This window comes from Astatotilapia calliptera, unplaced genomic scaffold (genome assembly GCF_900246225.1).
Source record: "Astatotilapia calliptera unplaced genomic scaffold, fAstCal1.2 U_scaffold_26, whole genome shotgun sequence".
Classification (NCBI taxonomy): domain Eukaryota; kingdom Metazoa; phylum Chordata; class Actinopteri; order Cichliformes; family Cichlidae; genus Astatotilapia; species Astatotilapia calliptera.
In genome coordinates, this window is record NW_020535763.1 from 241,307 (window position 1) to 266,933 (window position 25,627).

The 25,627-nt window shown below is 41.2% G+C and overlaps 1 protein-coding gene and 1 long non-coding RNA gene across 4 annotated transcripts; both read right to left on the reverse strand.

Annotated features, from left to right (window-relative positions):
- Positions 1–288: 288 nt before the first annotated feature.
- Positions 289–5,307, reverse strand: LOC113017892 (high affinity immunoglobulin gamma Fc receptor I-like). Its single transcript, XM_026161001.1, has 4 exons — positions 5,172–5,307; positions 1,421–1,687; positions 659–937; positions 289–572 (listed from the first exon to the last, which is right to left on the reverse strand). The coding sequence occupies exons 1-4, from the start codon at positions 5,305–5,307 to the stop codon at positions 289–291; spliced, it is 966 nt and encodes a 321-aa protein (XP_026016786.1).
- An 8,862-nt stretch (positions 5,308–14,169) lies between these two features.
- LOC113017900 (uncharacterized) lies at positions 14,170–24,885 on the reverse strand. Of its 3 annotated transcripts, none has more exons than XR_003271616.1 (5): positions 24,715–24,885; positions 24,409–24,465; positions 23,833–23,999; positions 14,774–14,830; positions 14,175–14,364 (listed from the first exon to the last, which is right to left on the reverse strand). It is a non-coding gene; the product is annotated as an uncharacterized LOC113017900 (long non-coding RNA). The 3 variants fall into 3 exon arrangements; XR_003271615.1 differs by having other exon boundaries at positions 24,550–24,885; XR_003271614.1 differs by lacking the exons at positions 24,409–24,465; positions 24,715–24,885 and having other exon boundaries at positions 14,170–14,364; positions 23,833–24,402.
- Positions 24,886–25,627: the final 742 nt, after the last annotated feature.

Consider the following 25,627-nt stretch of genomic DNA (forward strand, 5'->3'; position numbering starts at 1 on the left):
CCTGCAGACGGATGTTCAACCTCACAGTTCAGAGTTACTGAGGCTCCAGGACTCAGCCATGATGGAGACACAGTGAGGACAGGACGGGGTTCATCTGTTCAACAAAGATTTTCTCTCAATCTTTCGTCTCTTAACTCTGAATTCAATGTCACTAAAATGTTGACTCACAAATATTTATGATGAACTTTAAGAGTGAGACTATCTAAACATGTCAAATATCTCAACATGTACTAATAAAAACACATTTTTACAAACTGTTTCTGTTTCCAGGTTAAATGAACTATGACTCTACTTACTGTCAGAAACTGTCAGTGTGACTGAATCACTCCACTCTGTTGTTTCATGCTGTGAACTTTTCATTCTGCCCTTACAGCGATAGTTTCCACTGTTGGATGATGAAGCAGATCTAATCCTGTATTCATTTTGATTTGGAGCTTTTATCATGCTGTTTGTTTCCCACTCATAATCCCACTCAGTGTCTCCTCCATGGATCTCACATTTCACAGTGATCGTCTCTCCTCTGTATATCTCAGACCAGTTTGGATACAGAGTCACAACAGGTCTGATTGAGGCTGTATTCAGGAAATGAACAAGTGAATGACAAAAGGGGTCAATTTTCATCAGGTAGTGATTTGGGGTTCATTAACTTTGAACTGACCAGTTTTCCCAATCCTGACTGACTGGCTGTCCTCTGTGTAGTAAACTGGGTTTCCTCTTCCTCCTCTGCACCTGTAGAGTCCTTCCTGTGAGACACTGATTTGTCCATTTGAGTGGAAAACTGCATCTTGTGTGGTCAGGGCTTCAGAGGATTTCTCATCTCTGTACCAGTAGTATTTCCATCCAGATGATGATGATGGCTTCACAGAGCAGGTCAGGGTCACACTGCCCCCTACTGGAACAGCTGTGTTATCAGCTCTCAGTTTGGCCTTTGGTTTATCTGCAGTTCAGTTTAGAAAAAGAACAAAAGTCAATGACTGAATCAAACCAGTTGAAATAACTTGGTGGACATATGGAAATAATAAATATCACATAACTTTAATGGTGAAGCTACAACAAACTGTACAACTATCACACAAACACAACACTAATCTTTCATATTTAATTTGCTGCATTTCTAAGTTAAAAACACACATGAGGAACAATCAGTGGATTTAATGTTTCTTAGTGGATGTGGTGGAGCAGCTGAGACAGATCCAGCATTTGTTCTGCATTTCATCTTTCATGTATTAGAGCTGCACAGCAGAGAAGTTACTCTCATATGTTTTGTTCTCTTCACTGTGAATAAAAAGCTGCTGTTCAGGTTTTTGTTGTTGGAATAAAAACTAAACATTTTACTGACCAACATGAAAGACAGTTATAAAACTGTAAGAAAGAAGAAGTGCTTTTTCCTTATTTAGATACTCTGGATGAAAGATCTTACATGATACAGTCAGTGTGATGATATCACTCCACTCTGAGAAGAAATAGTCCCTTCTGCCCCGGCAGCTGTATCCTCCACTGTCAGACTCAGTAGCTCTGATGATTCTGTATTCATTGGATGTTGGAGGTGTGTTTAACTTGGCTGCTGTCCATTCATACGTCCACTGAGCTCCTTCACCTCCCTGAATCTCACATCTGACAGTGACTGTCTCACCGCTGTATATCTGAGTCCAGGATGGCTGCAGGGTCACAGTGGGCTTACTGGGAACTGTTCACAGAAAAATATCCAGTTAGACACAAATAGAAACATAAAGATAAAAAAAAAAAAGATGGAATAAATTCTTCTATTTGTCAGGAGTTGTCTCTCATTTCAGGGTTATTAAACTCACAGTTGGTGAATGAAATTGTTAGCACAGAACACAAAATGACATCTCTCAGTTTGGCAGAAATAAAATAATTAAACTCACAAGTCTCTGCAACTGTGACATCACTGCTGTCCTCTGTGTAGTAAACTGGGTTTCCTCTTGTTCCTCTGCAGCTGTAGATTCCTCCTTCAGATACTCTGATATCTCTGTTTTGTTGATCTCTGATTTTACCTTCAGCGGTTGTTTGGGTTCGTCTGAACCACTCATATTTCCATCCATCAGAGCTCTGCACAGAGCAGGTCAGTGTCACACTGCCCCCTACTGGTATGATTGTTGTTCCTGCTGTCAGTGTGGCCCTGGGTTTATCTGATGTTATGAAAAAGAAGAGAACAAAATGTACACCTGACACAATATAAATGTATAAAAGGTTTTAAAAAAAATCCTCTTTTTTTAAACCCCCCCCCAATAAAATCTACAAATGTCTTCATTATATTTTATATATTTTTTTCTACAGTTTAAGTCACTTTAAATTTTTCTGATTTCTGTCTCAACATGGTGACAGAGCTGCAGTAATTCAGGTTGTAGATCTTTAAATAAGCACAGTATGACTGTTTGTTCATTCTCAGGCCTGAAGAATTCACACTGAATATAAACTAATGCAGTTCAAGGAAACACACACACACACACACACACACACACACACACACACACACACACACACACACACACACTTAGACAACAGAAACATCGTCACCTTAAATTATATAGATCTTTTGATGTTTCTTTTTTTCATTATTTAAATTAAGTTTCATCCACAGTTATTCTTGTTATACAGTAAAACATGTACATGCTGTAATGACATATTGTCTGAGTATTTTGGTTGTAGTGTGCACTGTGAACAAAGTTAGGTAAAATGCAAGGATCTTTGTTAAAGTTCCAACACATAAGAAATACAATACTTTCAATGAAACATTTATTAAACACACATTTTTATAATTCAGATGTATTTTAACAGAAATCATCACAGTATTACAGTTTTTTACAGCCGCTAGGACACATTTCTCAATACTTAGGTCACTTTTGCAAAACTCTTCACACAATCCTCCTAACTGACCGTCAGCTTGGCAAAGCAGTTCATTTCACATTCAAAATGCACTACAACTACCAAAACACTTCATTCAGGTCTCAAATAACCTCATTCTTCCAGAACACTAGCAAAGGTTGACAGCCGACAAACACACTTTGTCACCCACAAAACAATGACCTAAAAAACACTAACAACATGTAGCATTACACAGTGTTTTCTTGTGTAAAACAAGGACACATCTCGGTTTATAATTTCAATATATGTTACTGGAATGAATCAGACATCATGCAGAATTCGTTACAGTTTTTTCTGATTGCTTAAGCACATTTTTTGTAACTATTGGCTAATTTTGCAAAACTCTTCACACAAATAAGAAAACCTGTCACCCAATAATCAAAACATTGTAGTTCTCTTGCAAAAGCAAACACAGCTAGATTAACTCTTCACACCTTCGTAAAAATGGTGTTTCCGTATCAAACAGTACACACAAGCCATCATCTACTAAGCACACAATGCGCCAACTGCACACTTATGGTATGAATACAAAACAAATCTGGCTTTTGCTTTCTCTGTGCACAAGGTAGGCTATGTCAGTTTGAGCTCATACTTCTGTCATAGATCCATAAGCATAGAGGGATCCAAACTTCAAGTACTGGTGTTTATTCAAACACATCAAAACAAACACAAGTGTTTATTTCCAAGTATAGGATTATTTGCAGTCGCCATAATGACTATATGGGTTACTTGGTCTGCAGTGAACATGCTTCCTCTGCCCCACAGGATCTGGTCATCTAGCAATTCTGTAAAGTAACAATTTCAGTATTTTTACATCAATGGTGTTGGTGTGTTTCTCATTGGCATATGGCAGTGCTACAAATCTTTGTGCGAAGTGACTGTACTCACCGATTCTCATTTCAAGATGTCCTTATGGTACTTGCTACAGTGTAGCGGCTCGAGTTAGGCTGGACCCGTTGGCCAGCTACCCTCAGGGTCATTCCACGGTTGATTACATGGTCCACTATTGTAGCTCTGATGTCATCAGCAATTCTATTTCTTACTCTTCCTACCCTTCCTCTCCCCCCTCCTCATCTTCCTCTCCCCCCTCCTCGTCTTCCTCTTGCTCCTCCTTGTCCTTGTCGTCCTCTTCATCCTACTTCTTCACCTCCACGTCCTCTTCCTCAGCCTCCTCTACTTCTCACTCTTTCTGCTCCCTCCATTGTACTCCGCACACACAGCTTACCTGTATTGTAGTGCTTAGGCTGATTGCAAAGTGAACTAATTATCTAAAAAAGATTTCACATGTGAAAGTGTGCCAGACAGTTGGCAAATTAGTGTTAATGATAGCCATACATGTGTATACTTTTGCTAGGAGTGTGTTGGAAATTTGGTAATTGAGTGTTGTGCAGTGAATTGTGCCTACAGTTTTGCAAAGTGTGTGTTACAAAATTGCAAACTGAGTGCAAAGCAGTTTTTGTGCTTTTAGTTTTGCAAACTCAGTGAGTGGTTTTGCTATAAGTCTGAATAGTTTTAGAGATTGTGCTACAGGAATCACAGTTAGGGTTTGAGCATTCAGAAAAAACTGTAATATTTGTTTATGTATTTTTTATTTTTTTGCACTAAGTAATCCCAAAGTACAAGAATTTGTATACACACCATCCACTGATACACATACAATAGTAATGCTAATCTACTCGGTCTTCTCCATTTGGCCACATGTTCTCATCCACATCACATCTTATGTCATCTAGGGCAACACACCTAGGAAAGAATCTTCTGGCATGCCAGAATTGAAGGAGTTGAAAAATTGAAGGAGTAACACCTGTGTAGATGTTCATCTACAATGAGAATAAGCTGTGGCTGGTTAAACTGCATTTTTAGATTTAAAATATGTTTCAATAAAATATTGTTGTTGAATTTTGCTGTCTTTTCAAGTTTTGCATTGTGTTATTGTTTTGGCCATAAGTTTAACAGTTTTGAAAACAGTATGTAAGCACATGCAAAATGTCCTGTACGTACAAATATTTTTGGCAGTTGTTGTGTCTGAGTGAGAAGATGATTCATGAAATTTGAGAGATGTAGTCATTGAATGCATTTTGTGCCAAAACAATGATAACTGATCCTCAGTTTAGCCCACATAGACTTCTGTTGTGCTCACTGTGTGAGGAGTTTTGCAAACGTGACCTAAGTATTGAGAAATGTGTCCTAGCGTCTGTAAAAAACTGTAATCACTGAGGACTTACCTAATACAGTTATAAAGACAGTATTACTGTTCTTTGTATAATGTGACTCCTTCCAGCTACCAGAGCACTGATATTCACCACTTTGATCTGCAGAGCTAATTTTGAATGTGTAGACTTTGTATTCACTGTAGGGGACATACTCTCGACCATCCTTCTTGATTTCGTAATACCAGTCAGTGTCTCTTCCTTCATTCATGTCACACTTGAAGGTAACAAACTCTCCAATGAAAAAACTGGACGAGCTGGGTTCAATAGTTAGCACAGCATCTAGAATCCAACACAAACAATCAGACAACAGACAATCTGAAACACTTTATGCTCAAGGCAGAATGTTGATTGATTATTAATACTTTATTTATGTAGAGTCATACAGGTTGAGAATAATATTTGCTAAATAAAAAGGAAGAAATAGAAAAAGTGAAAACTGTTCAGTCACCTTGAGCGTGTCCACTGCAGACGAGCGTACAGAGCACTACAATAAAGACAGAAACTTCAGACATTATCAAACTAAAGACACTCAAATCATGTGAGTGTTTTGTTGATGTTAGATTTGAAATGTAACATAAATAAAACACTGTTGGTAATGATGTGTCTCATTTCTTGATCATTAGTGAGTTAATGACCTTCTTAATTGACAATCCCACTAGGGTTTAAAGTGCAGTCGCTTTCTTACCAAGCTCCTTAAAACACTTGGAGATTTACATCTACTATGATCTGAGTCAGTGCACTAAAATAGAATCCAGTCTACAAACAAACATGGTGATAACAAAACATTAGTGTCCTAATAACGGTACAGTCCATCCTCTTTGGGCAACAGGTGAACGACTGGCTTCCAACAGGGAAATGAGCTCCCCAGTATTTCCTTTATGTATTTGACTTTTCAGTACTTATCTCAAAATGTATTTTTGAGATCAATGACATCTCAAAAATTGATGTCATTGACAAATTGTAATAGGTCACTTCTCTCAACAAGAATTTCTCTAGAAGGTGATATATAATATAAAGTGGAAATAATTTACATGTCTTCAACAGCAAACACCATTAAGCTGAAGTTAAACCTGCCTACTGGGAGTTTAAAAAAAGATCTCTATTTATGGCTGGACGAGCTCTAATCTTCCTTTAGGACGCAAGTTTCATTTAGTAAGGAGTAGGATCAGTGTAGTACTCTTTTATACCTTGACTAAGGAAGCAGTTTACTGTTAGTCTGCATTAAAAGGCTATTTAAATCTAGCACTGGCTTTAATCACTGCCGTTATATGTTTAATCAGTGTCTACTATGATTGGTTACATTTTATATTAGGATGTCAAAAGCATCAAATTATCACTGATGGAGAAACAAACCTTTCTTAGATAAACTAAACCAGCTCCACTCTGATCTGAGTCAGTGCACTAAAATCTAATCCAGTCTACAAACAACCACGTTGGTAACAAACATGAGTCCTCTGATCACATGACCTGAAATGGTCAAATGACTGATGCTCTGTTCTTCTTACTAAAACATGTTTATGGATCAGTATGAATCAAACAATAGGAGTCAGTGATGTACTCACAGAATAGGCCCAGCTCACAGAGCAAAGTGGCTCCCATCCTCACATCCAGCAGTGACACGTCTGAAAACTTCTACAACTTTCTGTAAAGAGAGAGAGTGAAGCAGCAGCACAGCAGATACCAAAGAGCTGTGAAGGAAACAAAGAGGTTTTAAACTTCTCTCTGCTTCCTTCCTTTTACACAGAAATAGCAGCTTAACAAGGTGTGATCATGATTGTCAGATTTTTATGAAAAGGCCTTTAACACACAGACTAAACTGACCAATAACAGACAGACATTAAGTTTCATTACACATATGTGAGCTGACTGAGGGTTAAAGAGGAAATAAGGAAAACAAAAGTCCAAGACTTGTTTTAAGTGTGAAAAACAATTATTTTATTTTAAATGGATCCAGTCTAAAGTTTCAGAGCCTCAGAAATCAACAGCAGCACTGAGACTGGACTCAATGATAAAATAGTTAACGGGAATAAAAATGTTTAATTTACTGCTCTGTGTGCTACATCATCAGATTAATGAGTCTCTACAGCATTCATATCTTGTCCTTTTTTACAACAGTGTTACATTTTAATGTTTTAAGTTTGATATTATTTAAAGATTTTTAGTCACTATTTAATAATATCTCTGCAGCAGGTGGCACTATGTGTCCCTCCAAACTATCAAAGCTCAGCTGATTCACAGAAGCAGGATTCAGCTTCGAGAGCAGAGTCCTGCAAATGTGTCGACTGTGTAGACTTTTCATTGGGACAAAGAGGGGGAGGGACTTTCACCCACCCAACACATGCTTTCATGCATCCTCTAAGGTCCTGACTGCACGCTGTTTGAAGTTGATGATGTCAGCGTCTGCTGAATGTTCATTGGTTGGCAAGTGTAGCGAAATACAGCAGGAAAGGAAGAAGCACAAAAAACACTTCAAAGGTCAACAATGCACACATGCGAGAGCGTAAATCTGGCGTGCGATGGCTCCTTTATGCATCAAATTGTGCCTCAGGAAGCCAAGACAACACTATGGATATCAACATTGATGCAAATGAGTATCTTCATTCTGTTTTAGTAATGATTAACAACACAGTGTAGATATCTAACCCTACTCTAGACTCTAGTCTCTATGATAATAACACTACTCTGATATTTTCTATCTCTGACATTTCACTGCAGATGTTTGAATTTCTAAAATCTGATTGTCTTTTCTTAGCATTAAAAAGTAAAAATAAAAGTCTAATTATTTATTGAGCATCAAAGAGGAGAGAAAAATAACCATGTCTCAGCATCAGCATTAACGTAGAAGAGAGTAATGAAGTAAAGATCAAACATCATTAGGATCAAACTGACAGAAAATCAAACAAAACAAACTAAATTAGGACATTAGTTTTAAGAGTTTAAGAGTATTTTTCTATCTCTGTGCATAAAAAGTACGTTTGACACATGAGAAAACATTTTTAAACTTATAGTTATTAAAGTTTAATTTAAAATTTATTAATATGTGACCTTAAAGACAACAACAATGAGTCAAGTGCAACAAGCAGCGATGTATCCAACATGATACTCCAGACTAAACTGAACCAAGGAACCAGCCAACATTTGTCTGTAACTATCATAAACATCACAAACATGCTTTGTTCAAACTCTCAGATAAACACTTCAAACCAGTGATACACTCTAATTCTCACACATGAGAAACACTTTCATTAATCAGTGCCATTCAAACAATGTCACAAATGTACTTACACAATAACCCCGTCATGCAGAGCAAAGAGTGCCCCATCCTCACATCCAGCCCTGCTGCACTCTGATCCTCAGCTGATCTCAAACACTTTGACTTTACATCAATAATAAAAAGAGAAGCTGCATTTAATACAGATAAGACCAGAGTGTTTCTTCTGACTGTGGCCTCTCTGTGCTTCCTTTCCTTTTATACAAACCTCAAACAGCTCCTGTAGCTTTGACCACAGCAGTTGTGTGACGTGTTCACATTTCCTGTCCACTGCAAACATGCAGGCTTGCTTCTTGTGTTTGCTTCTTACCTTCTGTTGTTTCAGGTCAGGTGACATATTTTACCAGCTCATAATTATGTTTTATTCTCAGAGACGTTTATGTGATTTGTGCAGTGTGTTGTCATGACATATGCAGCAAGGTGTTGGACCTCTACACTTCATAAACGCACTAAATAACACAGAAGATCTCTGTGTCCCTCGCACTGCATCCAGTTATGTAATTTTTTCTTCATCTCCCATTTCTGCTTCCATGTTTGTTTCTTCCCTGATCTGAGTCTCAGGTCTGTGTTTCTTAGTCTGCATGTTTCCTGTTTTATTTTGACAGTATCACGTTCTGTGTTTAGTTTTGCTTCCAGCTGTGTTTCCACTTCCCTCGTCACCCTTGTGTGATGTGAGTTTTCATTCGTTCATTGGCAGGTCATCTTTTCACCATGAGCCATGTTTCTGTTCATCACGAGTCACGTCTCAGGTATTCATGTCATTCATGTTGGTGACGTTTAAGTTTCATGTTCACTGTGTCTAGTGTTAATTCTGTCCAGTTTAGTTTGCTGTTAACATCGTCCTAGTTTCCTTGCGTTCTTCATTTATATTGTTGGTCCAACCTAAAGTAAACGTCTCAGTTTTTGTTCATTCCTGTCTCGAACATCTGCTCTTACTCTTACACCACGCACCGGCCACCTGACAAAAAACTTTACACTGTTGTGTATTTTTAACTCCTTGAATGAGCCATGATTATGTTTGAACACTGATTAGTCACAACAACAAGCATCATACTGCACTACTATCATACCTGCATTGCTCTAACTTGCCAAGAACCAACACAAATCCTGTGTTTCCTGTCTTTTTCTGCAACTCGGGAGTGACGCCACGCCCGATTTCCAACATCCAAGTTTGGAGGTATCTGGAACGCAGCACAATGACCCACTTTTCACACCTTGTCTCATGTCATGACACACATTATTAATTATGTGTGTCATGACATGAGATTCATGACCCTCATAAGGGACAACTCCCACTATGGTTGTCTGTCTGGGTTCTCTCCAGGTACTCTGGCTTCCTCCCACAGTCCAAAGTCATATATTATTATGTTAACTGGTGATTCAGGTTGTTGCCTGCAGGTGTGAATGTGAACATGAATGGTTGTCTGTCTCTCTATAACCTGTCTAGGTTATCTTTCACACTATGACAGCTACTATAGGCTCCACCCACAGTGAGTCCAAAAGGACAAAACAGTGAATACGTTGTGATTGGCTAGTCCCTCCACATGAGCATGTAGTGTGCCTCAGTTTGTCACTCAGGCTATTGTATTAATCATAGTAAAAGCATGAAAACTCAGCCACCATCCTTCATTCTTTCAAACACTTTCTTGCAAAGTTTATGATTAAGGTTTGTTGCAGTATCATCTACACACACTCACCAACATGTTCATATTCAAGTGTTTTAGATTCTTTAACAGCAGGTGTGTTTTTTTCATCCCACCACTTTTCTTTTAGAAAGATAAAATACATTAAAATGTAACTTCCTGTTTTTAGCTTATTTTCAGGTTATATGTAAAAGTTAAGTGCAGAAGTTTCAGTACTTATCAATATTTTAATATTGTAATGCTTCAAGATATGAAAACTAAAAATATCTAAAAACGTGTGGACTCTGTGATACTTCAGAGTCCAGCAGACAGTTTGGAGTCAAACACTGACGTCATCATCACAGGTGTAGGAACCATTTCTGTAACAGCAGCCAAACAGACACATTAGTATCAGTAGGTTTAGATGATTTACTGGCTCCTCTGCTGGTTACAAAGCAGTGATTATACTTTGGAGTTTTGTGTTATACTGTGAGGAACTGGCCTGTTTGGAAGTTGCAGTAAGAAGAAAAACATGTCTGTATATGATGTTGTGGACAGAGAGAGTGATGGATGATTTTATTTATTTCAGAGATAAATGAACATTTACAGCACGTCCATGCAGAGACTCTTAAAGACATGAGCGTGAGAAACAAGCTTTTCACCGTTTCTCTTGATGCCCACATGCTTTATTTATTCTTTAGTCCAGCATGTGTCATCACCACAATAAAGCTACTTTTAACCTGCTTTCACACATTGTCATATCTGCACATTTCCACTCTGCTGTGTTGACTTTAAAGAAACAAACCACAGGCTGCATTTCCTCTTATAAGAGTATCTGACTTTCAGCAGATAAAAATAAACCTGTTGGAGAAAAGACTTAACCAACAACTATCTCTTACACACGTAGGCATCACAGTCTGTTCAGAGGAACAAAGATGTTATTCTGTATTGTCTTATATATGGTTTAATCTTGTATTTTTACTGCTCATTGCTTCTTAAATAAAACAGATCACTGTATATATTTTCAGGTCACGCAAAAGTTTTGCATTTATCAAAAAAAATCTACATTTTTCTCCACCTGGAGGCAAAAACAAAGACAATGTATGGTGTCCAAACCACCAAGTTAACCAGCAGATTAGGAGGAGGAAGCAGAGGGGCGGGGATCAGGAAGGTCAGGTGGTTATCAGCAGAATAGGAAAGAGCAAAAGAATTAAGTGTGGTGTTTATTTTTCCATTATAAAAAGATTTGTCCACAAGAAAAAATGTCCACACAACATAAGATAATATCACACATGTTGTGTCACAATATTAGAAATTATGAATCACTTTCAGCCAATTATCAAGAAACGTTTCACCCTTCACAACAACAGAACCAGAATAATAATATAAATCTACAAACAACAAATCTCTGAGTTCATGTTGTTTCTGACTCAGTCGATGTCACAGCTGCTCATTGATCCTGTTCTGTTGCTTCAGGTTTTCCATGTTTGCATGTTGTCAGCTGATCTCAGAACAGCAAACATGACACTGAATATTAATGGTGTGTGAGTGTGTGGTTTAGGGCCTCCATCCTGTGATAATAACTAGGTGTTGAGGTGAGAACTCACTGAAATCAATTTATTTCACATACAGTTAGCAAAATGCAAAATGTATGCACATAGTGTTATATATATCCACACAACACATGACAGGCACTGTGGGTTCAAGAGCACTGGGCATGTTCAGCAAATAACCACAGATGCATGATGGGATATGATTTAATTTTGTGTAAACTTCTGAACAAGAAACGAGCTGATATGTTTGAGGTGGGCAGCTGACTGTAGTTTGTAGCTGCTGAGCTCAGTTCAAAAGAGTTAATGGGAAGGAAACACAGAGGCTCCAGTAATGATCACCCCACTGCCTCCTACTGACCATTCTTGTTATTACACCATTTTAAGAAAAAGTTGCCATATTAATGTTCATTTGTGAGCCCTGAATTTCTCACAGACACACTCGCCTTCATTTTATACTCATGGCCACCTTTTAATGTCACAGAGGGGTCGATGCTTTCTCTTGATGAATCAAACTGCTGTGAAGAGGTACAAACAAACTGCACAGTGATGTTGGTGCTCACACAGTCCAATCATAACCATTCTGTAAGGATTCACTGATACTCTGTCAAAATGTGACACTCTGTCCTCCATCACTTAATAGACTCTTAATAGACTCTTAATAGACTCTGGACTTCCAGACCAGCAGGTTTAGGGAAGTCGTTTATGGGGTCACATCTTGACACCCCCCCACCACCACACACATACTTACACAACGCACAGACAAGGTGCTCTTTGTTTGTATGCATACGTCATATGTTAATGAACCTATGCATACTCATGTAACCTCAATACAGAGCAGTATTACGGGGGGAGCGGACGAGAGCGACTGGGGTCAAGCAAAGTAACGGCGTTTGTCCAGTTCTCTCCCGTGCACGAGAAACATAAAGAACTTTGCCTGCTTGGTGTTCAATGCTTTTCGCTGTGTGGTTGAATTGTCTTGACCATTCCAGCGAATAGGTTTATGCTACAAACCTATCAACCTGAAACACTTTTTATGCCTTCAACTAAGGAAATACTTTATATTTATATTTGACCATTACAGCATGTAGTTGTCAAGTTATTTACTGAACAAAACATTTTTCTCTTCTCTCCACTTTTCTGGGGCTCAGATACAAATCATGAGTCATTTTCAGATGATTAATAAACAACATATTGCAGTTAGAAATGACATTTTAATACACATGTAAGCATCACAGTTTACTTAGAGGAACAAAGAAGTGTTGTGTGATATTATTTCGTAGAAAATGTTGCATTTTTAAAAGCACCACAATTATTTGATGCACATTAAACTGTAAGCATCATAAAAGACACAAACATCACCTACAGAAAACTCTCTGGTGTGCAACTGCTCTAATAAAACACTCTTCAGATGAGTTTGTTGCTGCTGATGTGACCAAACAGTGTGAACAGTGACACATGATGGAAGTGCTGCGATGAAATGTAAGAGGACCACATGAAGACTGCAAAAGTAGCACAAGTCACAGAAAAACATGAAACACATTTATCCATTTCTGTAACAATGTCTCCAGTTTAGGGTCACAGAGGGACAGTGGACACTGGGAGGAAGCTGGAGTTCATGGAGGAAACACACACAGATGCAAACTCCACACAGAATCACCTCCACCTGTGATTCAATTAAGTTAGTAAAAAGGCTGCTGAGCATAACGTCAGAGCAGTTGTTACTTCTCATTATGTTGATAACTTTAGTTCATGTTGGAGGGTTTGAAGCTGTTTGAAATGACAATGAGTGTCTTTAAATAAAAGCTCTCTTTCAGTGGATTCACAACACTGAACAGCTGTAACATGTACTCTCAGTCTGACACACAACAACACACTTTATTTAAATCACATTTTTATTAGCAAAGTTACAAAGTGCTTCTCAGAAAGACTTTATAATATATATTACAAATAAAAGAAACAGTTAAAAAAAAGCAGACCTACAGAACATTAAAGTCCATTAAAATTATTTTCTAATGGGAGAGAAACAAGCAAAACACACCGAGTGATTCTTTCTGAAGACAATATAAAATCAGGCTATCAGGATCATTGCTTTGAATTCAAAATCTTCTCTTTTTCACTCAAAGTGGTTTCAAGTATTTAATGTATGTTTGCATATCTGTCAGTAACTCACTGCTCCTATTTCCCTTATCCCTAGCAAACTACAAAGAAATGAAGGGTGACTCAAGACTTTTGCACAGTATTGCATAGCTGAATACTGTCGAAAAACAAACAGGACATGACGTACACCTCTGATCTTCAGTGGTTACCATTGTGAGTATTTAACAAAGAAAGAAAAAAAAAACACTGACCACTTTTAAACCATTTGGAGGAAGACACGTGGTGAGCGATGTTGGTTTCATGGTTTCTGCCACTGAAAGATACTTAACTAACACTGGCATATTATTTTTTACCACATTATATGAGCTGTATCGTTATTTGGTCTTTATCAATATCAACATCAAATTTAGATCTATAGCACATTTATTTAAAAGAAATAAAGTTGACCAAAGTGCTTTACAAATAATTAAGAACAAGAGAAAACAATAGAAAAACAAATACAGATAAATGAGATGAGGTCTTTATGTATGTTAAACGGTTGCCTTTGGTAAAGAAGAGTTTTGTAGTTTGTGACATCAGAAAATGTTGTAATTGTTCCAATGTTGTTTCAGTGATGTAATTGTGATTGCTTATGTAACCCCTGGTCAGCTTCTCTTTCCAGCGCTGTGTGAATAAAACTCTCTGGACTCGAAGTGGGTAGAGCTCAGGCGTGATTTATTCCCCTGCAATAACATGGGACATGAATAACCATGGGTTTCAGCAACAGGATTCCGCCCAAACACAGCGAAAGCTTCATTGCTACTAACTATAGGCTTATGATCGTATAGTGGAACTCTTAGTTTTCCCAAATAAATAAAAACAAATATTGATTGAAAAATAAAATGGCAACAATACTTATCACGGAAAATAAAATAGAAACATTACTGCGTTGTGGTTTAGATAACAAAAGAAAAATTAATTCACTTAAATGCACATTCATGTAAATATAAATAAACCAAAGCCAAAATTCCCTTTTACGTACAATAGTAAATGGAACAATGCTGCCATCTACTGGGCAAACTTAATAAGCAATATGTCTTAAACAGAATTAGCCTGCAGCTCAACCATATACATGTTTCAAAGTACACATACCTGCAATAACATGGGACATGAATAACCATGGGTTTCAGCAACAGGATTCCGCCCAAACTATTGAGAGAAGTTTCAAAATTATTAGACACGACAGCCTCCTCTAGCTGTTAGCCGCTAGCTCCACGTGTCCATTTTTCTTACCGTCTAATCTATTAACTGCAAAACACGGTCATAAACCTGAAATCTACTCAAATACTACCGTATGGGCAGTTCATGCAGTTAGTGCACTGTCATATTAGCTTCAATGAGGATTTTCAAATATGTTTTAAACTCATGCTCTGTGAGAGCGGACGGAGAGGAACTTACCACAGCGAAAGCTTCATTGCTACTAACGATAGGCTTAGGGGGTAGCCCGTTTACCAGTAGCAGACTTCCGCTGCGGATTTTCAAAATAAAAGTTCCAAAATAAACCCATGGTTGCGATCCCAAGTTTAACAGGAATTTAACAACAACAAAACCATATCCATTCTTTTACATCGTTACATACACCCCCCTTAAATTCTGTTAAACTCCAAACCAGTTCAAGGGAGTATCAAGGGCCAGAAACAAAAGAACTATGAACAGCAGGTGCTTCGGGGTAAAATCGATACACTAATATTACAGTTTTTCTCGATTGCTTAAACACTATAACCAGGCCTCTAAACTAAAATTTCAAAACCGTAACGCTACTGTTCAAAAAGCTCACCCATTTCCCTGAACTATAAACACTATTCCCTGCTTTGACACATGACTCAAATTTGGTGAACTGTTACTGCAAAACTCTACACACAAATCCCTACATTTTACAGTGCTTACACCATGTAGTCATTTAGAAAGCACTAGCATGCAATAATGTTAACTTAAGTCAGCATAGCTTGAGCTCAATTAGCACACAATTAACCAGGTGGAAACACTAGGAGTCAAAATTTAGCACACACCAATCAGAACCTGCGATAGATAGATAAAAGGGCCAAAGTCAGCTCATTCAGGTTTGAAACAATGGATCCAAAGAGATGCAAAGGAAGAGGACGTGGTGGAGAAAGAGGACGTGGTGAAGGAGGTGGAGAACGACGGCGACAAGGAAGGGGAAGAGCAAGGGCAAGAAGACAGTCAGTCTCGGATGAAATTCGAGCCACTTTAGTTGACCATGTCCTTGTCCATGGGATGACTATGAGGGAGGCTGGGCAACGAGTACAACCAAATTTGAGTCGCTTCACTGTTGCCTCCATCATCAGAACCTTCAGGGAGGAAAACAGGTAGGTGTACTTGCAGTAAGACTGCTTTGTACAGTAACGTTTAAGTTACTGAACTTATGTGTCTTGAGTTTCAGTATGTTTCCATTATTTGCCTGTAAAATGAATGTGTGACAGTTACAGTAATGAGTGCTTCTATTTTTGTAGGACACAGAGACGACCACCTGGTGGAGGCAGGTTAAGGCTTTTGTCGGAGGAGCAAGAGAGGGAACTTGTAAACATGGTAATTGCAAATAATGTAATCCGCCTGCAAGAGATTCAAAGGAGAGTGATTGAGGATGATCATCTTTTTCGAGGCATAAATGCCATCAGCCTCTCCACAATTGACCGAAAGAATCAATTCCGGATGAAACAGGCATACCGAGTCCCTTTCGAACGAAACTCTGACAGAGTGAAAAACCAACGTGTGGAATATGTTCAGGTATGAGTTTTGATACTGTATAAAGTATTGTGTACCATCACAGCATGGCAGTTTATGCTGCCATTTCAGCACTCCTGAACTGTGGTTCAGGGTACCGATTGACTCTACTGTGTTATGTGTTTTGCAGAGAATCTTTGAGATTGAAGGACGGCCTGTTCCCCATGAAATAATCTTTGTGGATGAGGCAGGTTTTAACCTGACCAAAAGAAGGAAAAGGGGAGGAACATAATTGGCCATCGGGCTATTGTAAATGTCCCTGGTCAGCGTGGGGGGAATGTCACTATGTGCGCAGCCATCAGCCAACGAGGGGTACTCCACCGCCATGGCGTACTAGGACCCTATAACACTATGCTTCTCCTTGCTTTTCTTGATGGTTTAAGACAACATATGTTCCAGCTGGACTACAGGGAACCAGCACAGCCAGAGCAGCCTCACTACGTTGTTGTGTGGGATAACGTCAGCTTCCATCGCGCTGCTCTGGTTCGTGACTGGTTTACCAATAACCCAAGGTTTTCTAATATCTTTCTGCCTGCATACTCTCCCTTTCTAAACCCGATAGAGGAGTTATTTTCGGCATGGCGGTGGAAAGTGTATGGCCGAGAACCTTATGTCCGTGTTCACCTCCTTCAGGCCATGGAAGAGGCCTGCCTAGACATATCAGTAGATGCATGCCAGGGGTGGATCAGGCATGCAAGAGGATTTTACCCCCGCTGCCTGGCTGGGGCCAATATAGCCTGTGATGTGGATGAGATTCTCTGGCCTGACCCAGACCAAAGACAAGATGCTGAGGTGGGATAATGTTTCTGGTGTGTGTTGTACTGTATAGTACATGAATGACAATGTGCCACTGTACATACATTGGTTGCGTCTTTAGTGTTTATCATGTGACAAGGGTTTTGAAGGGGAGAACCATAAGCAACCTATTTGTTTTGGAACTATTGTTTTGAATTAATTGTACCAGTGTGCAAAACTCTGTTGTAGTGTGTGTGTTTTTGAGGGCTTGTGTTTGATGTCTGAGGGCAAAGTTTGGTTTTTCAGCAGGAGTGAATAGTTTTGGGTGTAGAGCTTCATTTTGACCTGGAAATAGGATGTTTCGGAAATTGAGTGAGATGTTATGGATTTGTGTTTACTGTTGTGAGGATATGAGGCGTAGTTTCAAGAAATGTGTTTTAGCAATCGAGAAAAACTGTAATCATTGTCGATACAGAATCCTTTTATATAAAAGTGTCGAGACATTGGGTGGTACCAAGCCCAATACCTTCAACAGACTAGAGAAGATGCCATCTACACCTCCTTAACATCACATATAAGAGCACCCGAAATAATACTCCAAATCACATCCTGGACCACACAAAAAAATAAGTCGAAAGATACATGAAACCAAGTCAATTCCCTTAGAGCTAAAACATACCAGTCAGAAATGCAAAAACTGACCCTGAAACAGAAGAAGTTTCCTCAACTTTCTGCGCTGCCATCTCACAAATCAGTCTCTTGGGAGGCCTAACACTTCTCCCATACCTAGTGATAGCTAGCCCATCCATGCCCGCCTGAATAGTCTGAGGCTGTGTGCAAATAGCAAGATCTAAGTCAACATCAGCCATGGGAACCACAGGAGCCACGGCAACAGGTTCAGAGCCTTGACGGAGAGCAGCATCACTGATCACGGGAGCAGGCAAGGGGAATTCACTAATGGAGTTTTCAAACACTTCAGCATTAACTTCAGGGGGTGGGTCCTCCGCTGCGATAGAGCCACTGCTGGGGTCCACAACGCAGAGAGAATGGTGTCCCACGTCGAGGGAACCTTCAACTTCCACCGGCTCATTAGCGAGACCCTGTATCTCTGGCGTTTTCAGCAGCCAGTCCAGTGTCCTGTCATGATGATCCATCTGTGTTGACCTCACAGACCCTTGGTCATCTCCACTGTTCGGGTTCCCTCCGTCCAAGTCAGCACGGGAGGCCAGACTCCCTTCCACACCTAAGCCCAGGAAGTTAACAGGGAGAAGGAGGTTCCTGTGTACAACTCTTTCCTTGCCTGTGTGGCTCTCTCTTATCCTGTACACATTGATCCCAGACCTAACTGACACAACATCATAAGGCGTGGGATCCCACTTGTCGGCTAACTTTCTTTTTCCCCTTTCACCACGATTGGCCAACAACACTCTATCACCTACAGCCAGAGGTGAGCCTTTGACTTTGCGGTTGTAGAGTCTGGCATGGCGCGCTTGCTCGTGAAAAGCGTGGTTCTGGGCAATCTGTGAGGCATCAAACAGGTCTTTCCGCAACCGTGAGACAAACTCATGGTGGCTGATCACATCATCATTTTGCAGCACATGTTGGAACATCATGTCAACAGGGAGGCGTGGGACTCGCCCAAACATGACATAAAAGGGGGCCAAACCAGTCGTCTCATGCACTGTGCAATTGTAGCAGAACGTGAGAGTGCGTAACATCTGAGGCCACCTAGCCTTGGCTGTAGAAGGGAGAGTCCTCAGCATATTCCCAAGTGTCCTGTTGAACCGTTCAGTGACCCCATTGCCCATAGGATGATATGGCGTAGTATGCGATTTCTGCACACCTGCCATCTCTAAGAGGTCCTTCAACAGTCTGCTCTCAAAGTTTGATCCCTGATCCGAATGAATCCTCTTGGGAAAGCCATAAACACAAAAGAAATCATCCCACAACCTGCGTGCGACATGTTTTGCAGACTGGTTTCGGCAGGGGAAGGCATGTGCCATCTTGGAGAAATGATCGGTTACGACCAGGACATCCACTTTCTTATTATCGCTGAGCTCAGCAGTCCAAAAGTCTATGCACACTAGCTCCATCGGCTCTGACGTCTGGATGTTCTCTAGTGGTGCACAGGCATGAGGTTCAGGTGTTTTTCCAACCACACATCTCTCACACTGTCGAACATGGTTGGTTATGTCTCTCTCCATCCCGACCCAGAAAAACCTCTCACGGGCGAGGGAAAGTGTTCGTGCCTGGCCCTGATGGCCTGCATTATCATGAAGGCTGAGGAGGACTTGAACCTTCAGGCTATCAGGAACAACAAACTGAAAAATCTTTCTACTCAAGCGGTGATGCCTTATCACCCTGTACAGGATGCCGTTCTGTACTTTAAGCTTCTTCCACTGCCTGAGAAGTCCACCAACACCACCTGGTTCTGAAGCTGCTTCTCGCCTCGTAGCCTTCCTTTTTCTTCGCACATAGAAAAGGACTCTGTTTATTGCCTGATCTTGTTGCTGAAGGCTCGAGAGCTGGCTTTGGGGAAGAGGAACGACCGGGTCCACCTCAGGGAGCTGTGATAAAGGTGGGTTGACATTGGTCAAACCATGGTCACACTGCGCACTCAGCACAGCTGACACCTCATCAGCATCGATCGAACCCCTCTCGCTCTGAAGGTCGCACTCAGAAACCGAGTCTGGTGAGTCTGGCTCTGTGTCTTGAACAATGTGGCAGTTGTTAGTCAGCCGAAAAGCATCCTGCACAGTACCTCTCACAACCCCGTTGACCTCATCTAGCAGGGCAACATAAGGTTCTTTCAGCAAACGATGACCAATACATGACTCGACAAATGGTTCACGGCTCAAAGCATCAGCAACTGTATTTCTAACCCCTGGCACATACTTTAGATCAAAAACATATGCCGCGAGCTTCGCCACCCATCTCTGCTCACAAGCATCTAAACGTGGCTTTGTCAAGATGTAGGACAAGGGGTTATTGTCTGTCCAAGCAGTGAAGTGCCTTCCTTTCAGCCAGTGGCTGAACTTGTCACACACGGCCCATTTAAGCGCCAAGAACTCTAGTCTGTGCGCTGGGTAGTTCATCTGAGACCGTGACAATGTCTTGCTGGCAAAGGCAACAGGTCGAGCCACTGTCTCGCCAGGAGAAACCTGTGAGAGTACTGCCCCGATGCCATCAAAGGAGGCATCAACCGCCAGAGATGGTTTGGCAGAGGGTTGCTTCCTGAGCTTCTTTCCTTTCCTCCCATGGGGAATTGCCTGTCGTCCCGAAAGTAACCTAAACAAGGGCTTGGCCTTCGCAGAACAATCAGGGATGAAATGTTGGTAATAGAGGATCATTCCTAAGAAGGACCGGATCTTCTTCTGGGAGGGAGTCACACCATCGCTCTCCATAAGCTGTTCTTCCCTGATGTTGGTAATGGTGTTAACCTTGTCCGGATCAGTTCTCACACCATCCGCACAAATGACATGTCCAAGAAATCTAACTGACCTCTTAAGAAGATGGCATTTCTTAGGGGCCAGCTTAAGGTTGTGACTCCTCAACCGAGAGAAGACCATCTCAAGACGCTGAAGGGCAGTTGCCTCGTCAGGCGCAAACACCATCAAGTCGTCCAAGTAACAAAGCAAGCTGCTGAAATTCTCGTCACCAAAGATCGACATCATCATTCTCATGAATGTCGCCGGACTGTTCGACAGGCCCTGAGGCATCCGGTTGTACTCATGGAGACCAAAGGGCGAGGAGAATGCTGTGTATTTCTTGTGAGGCTCGTAGAGAGGCACATTGTAAAATCCAGAGGTCAAATCCATTGTTGAAAAGAGAACATTTCCACTGAGAGCAGCCAGGGCGTCGGCTTGGTGTGGCAGCGGGTGCGCGTCTTTAACAGTCTTTGCATTGAGCCATCTGAAATCAGTGCAAATGCGCAGGCTGCCATCCTTCTTCCACACCAAGACCAGCGGCGATGCATACTCACTGTTCGACTTCCGGATTATGTCCCTTTCTTCCATCTCATTCAGAGCAGTTCTTAGCTTCTCATACTGACTCGGCGGTACTCTGCGATAAGGCAAACGAAAAGGCTTCTCATCCACAAGGTGTATTTTGTGGACAAAATCGGTAGCTTCTCCACAGTCCATTTTATCCTTAGAAAAGATAGACTCATACTTTTCCACAAGCTGCAGAAGCTGATCTTTCCATCTGTCAGACACCTCACAACTGTCTAAGTCCAAGTCTTGTAGTCCTAGTCTGTGCAAGAGTTCCTTCCTTTGTTCAACAGACCTTATGGGAACAGAACCCTGTTCAAAAGAGTGGCTGTTAGACATGATCTTTTCAGGGGGAGACAGCTCTTCAACTGCGACACAGGGGTAGACATCAGCGATTTTACAGTTCTTCCTCAGAATCACACGCTTGTTGCTGGGGTTAATCACCTTGAGAGGAACCCATTTGTCACCCCACAATGATGAGACGGAGCGGCCAACCAGGATGTCTCTGGGTCTACACCGTGACTGTGTAGGCTCAACAATAACAGTGCAGCCTGCTGATAGAGGTGAAGAGGGAGGTAATTTACCCCACACAAGGTGTTCCTGAAGGGGTTCCAGCGTAACACGCTGTCTCAACTTCACTGTGCCAATCTTATCAGGCACCGCCCCTCCTCGCCAACGCTCAACATTGGAAAGCATGGATAAAAACTGTCTACAGTCATCATTGGTGACATCACCTGAAATAGATACAAGCCTCCAATACTCATCCGTATTCTTCATTACATGAATCAACGACTTAATAGTGTTACTGCCAATAATCATGTCGTCACTTTGGCCTGGAATAACCAGCGTGGGGATGAGCAGCTTGAAACCATAAAGAGTCACTTCCAAATCACAAACTGCTTTAGGTTGGAACTGGTGGCCCCCAGCACCAACAACAACAATGTCATTAGCTGGTTCGAGCTTCAGATCAGGGCAGGACTGTAAAAGCCGCGTAGCAGTAGCCTCACTAATAGAGCACGACATAGAGCCACTGTCGATCATGGCTCTCAGTGAAACTCCGCCCACAGTCCCCACAGTCGTATAAAACAAACTGTCAGATTTCTTAATTCTTTGCGTCATTTGGAAGACAACTGTCGTACCAGGTGGCGAAGTGGTGCACAGAGATTCATACATGGATCCCAGGTCATCGCTGTCGCAAGTGGGAGAGTCACTCAGATGATCCACACTTTCCTCCCTCAAATGTGGATCAACTAGTTTTCCGACCGTCGAGGGGCAGAAGACGACAAGGATCCAGGACAGGCACGCCTGGTGTGGTCAGGTGAGTGGCACAGAAAACAGAGTTTGTGATCTCGGCAGTGCATGAAAGCTGTGTGCGACATATCATGACAGACGGAGCAGGGCTTATCATGTAGGCCCTCAATCCTGGAACGTCTGGAGTTAGGCCGTGTGGTCAAACCAGGCTGAAAGGATCTTTGCAGAAGAACCTTCTCAAGCATGCCTATGAGCCGCTCCAAAGCAGCTGAATCTGTCGACTGTGGCTGAATGTGCTTCTCTGTTGGCTGGACAGGCAACGCTGTTGATATCTGCTGCGTATTCACTGCAACTCTCTCGGCCGTCGTGCTGCTTGAGTTCAACGTTCCTCCAGAGTGGGACTCACACAGGATTTCCTGGACCTCATTGGCTGTCCATTTATCAATTGTCTTTGATCTAAAGATCATGGCAAGCTCAGGGGAGGGACAGTTTTTGATGAACATTCGGGTGACCTCAGTGCTGGGGCTACCCAATGCCTGTCCTCGTTCCTTCAGGCGCTCAACAGCAAGATCAACAGCATGGTGCAGCCTAAGCCAGTAATCGAATGCACTTTCGCCTTTCTCTGGGAGAGTGGTGTAGAAGTCTGCCAGTGGAAGAGGTGAGCACTGAGCAGAGTCAAAGTGTCTCCTCAGGATTCCAAAAATAGCCTCAGGATCACGTGTGACATCTACGACACTGTTTCTAATGCCAACCTGGACCACATCCTTAGCCTTGCCTCTCAAATGAACAAGAATCTCCTCAGCCTGTTCTTCGGGTCTCAGACTCCCCAGCTTTATAAAGGCTCTCATCAGATCCTCCCACTCTCTCACAGAAATGAGATCAGAACCATCCCCTCTGAAGCATGGTGGGTCCTTAAGCTTCCTGTGGGACACAAATTGCACCGGCGCAGCATCAACAGCAGATGTAGATGACACAGCATGGAAAGGTGTGGCCGTAGGTGCAGGTAAGGGGGTACTAGCAGACGGGCTGAGCTGGGTTAAGATACTCTGCGCTACTCTCTGACCAACCAGTTGGATCACATCCCCCATCTGACTCACAATCTCCGTGGCAATAGTATCTGGGTTAGGAGAAGGTGAACTGTTGTTCTGAGACGTGTGTGACACATGGCTAGGGGGAGGGACAACAACCCCTTCACTGGACTGGGGCCCTGGGATCCCCTGACTATCCCCCCTAACAAAACCACGCCCACTAACAGGAGTGTCATAACGCAAACGCAAAGGGGAACATAACAACCCCCTACCCCTACCAACAACATTAGGAGTACTCGATCCCTCCTCTGTGATGTCCATCACAACAACTAGAATAAAACAAAAATGCTATATATGCTCCTTTTTAAAAAAAATGTGTCAGAAAGAACAACAATGAATCACAAACGTGCAGCGCTGAAACTGGCCCACGTTGCTGAGAGGAGTCCACCGTCCAAACACTCGATTGACGGCTCACGGCACCAATGTAACCCCTGGTCAGCTTCTCTTTCCAGCGCTGTGTGAATAAAACTCTCTGGACTCGAAGTGGGTAGAGCTCAGGCGTGATTTATTCCCCTGCAATAACATGGGACATGAATAACCATGGGTTTCAGCAACAGGATTCCGCCCAAACACAGCGAAAGCTTCATTGCTACTAACTATAGGCTTATGATCGTATAGTGGAACTCTTAGTTTTCCCAAATAAATAAAAACAAATATTGATTGAAAAATAAAATGGCAACAATACTTATCACGGAAAATAAAATAGAACCATTACTGCGTTGTGGTTTAGATAACAAAAGAAAAATTAATTCACTTAAATGCACATTCATGTAAATATAAATAAACCAAAGCCAAAATTCCCTTTTACGTACAATAGTAAATGGAACAATGCTGCCATCTACTGGGCAAACTTAATAAGCAATATGTCTTAAACAGAATTAGCCTGCAGCTCAACCATATACATGTTTCAAAGTACACATACCTGCAATAACATGGGACATGAATAACCATGGGTTTCAGCAACAGGATTCCGCCCAAACTATTGAGAGAAGTTTCAAAATTATTAGACACGACAGCCTCCTCTAGCTGTTAGCCGCTAGCTCCACGTGTCCATTTTTCTTACCGTCTAATCTATTAACTGCAAAACACGGTCATAAACCTGAAATCTACTCAAATACTACCGTATGGGCAGTTCATGCAGTTAGTGCACTGTCATATTAGCTTCAATGAGGATTTTCAAATATGTTTTAAACTCATGCTCTGTGAGAGCGGACGGAGAGGAACTTACCACAGCGAAAGCTTCATTGCTACTAACGATAGGCTTAGGGGGTAGCCCGTTTACCAGTAGCAGACTTCCGCTGCGGATTTTCAAAATAAAAGTTCCAAAATAAACCCATGGTTGCGATCCCAAGTTTAACAGGAATTTAACAACAACAAAACCATATCCATTCTTTTACATCGTTACACTTACACTTATCGTGATCTTTGATTTGAGACACCTTGATAAGAGACAATGCTTCTAAAAGTGTCTGAATGGAGACTCAGTGTAAGCACATGCTTCACCATGTAAGAGATATTCCTCTAAAGTCTATTAGGGTGCATGCAAAATGGTATAGAACAGATGAAATTGCTTCACCACTCTAGTTGTGGCACCTTCCTTTATTATGATAAACATATTTAAATATTCATTAGTGCACCAAATGCATCACTGGAAATTGTTTTCCAATCTGTATCTCGTGATAGATGTTAAACAAGAGTACTAAGCTGTTTTGTTTGTTGGACATTTAATAATGTAAATGTACGGTATATAAGTGGGTTTTTATTGTTGTCACAAATCCCTTTGAAATGAGTGCTAAAGACTTGGTGCTAAAGGAGAGAGCGATGGTCTTTTCACATCAACACCCAATATACACAATATTGTATTGCCAGCCACCTGTCATAATGAGAAATTGGTACTTTGTAGATTCATCACAACTAACTCTGCAAAACAAATTACTTAAGAAAATAAAAGATGCATAATGGTTATAGCACATCCAAAGGAGTCTTTGTTACAGTATTTTTTATCTCTTTTCTTCTGTTTTGTTTTCAAAATTATACAGTCAAGCACTGATGAAACACTGTGAAGCTTAGAGCATGCCACAGCTGCGAATAAACATTTCTGCTGTGCTGGCAGCAGGCCACCCGAGACAGATTTGGTACAA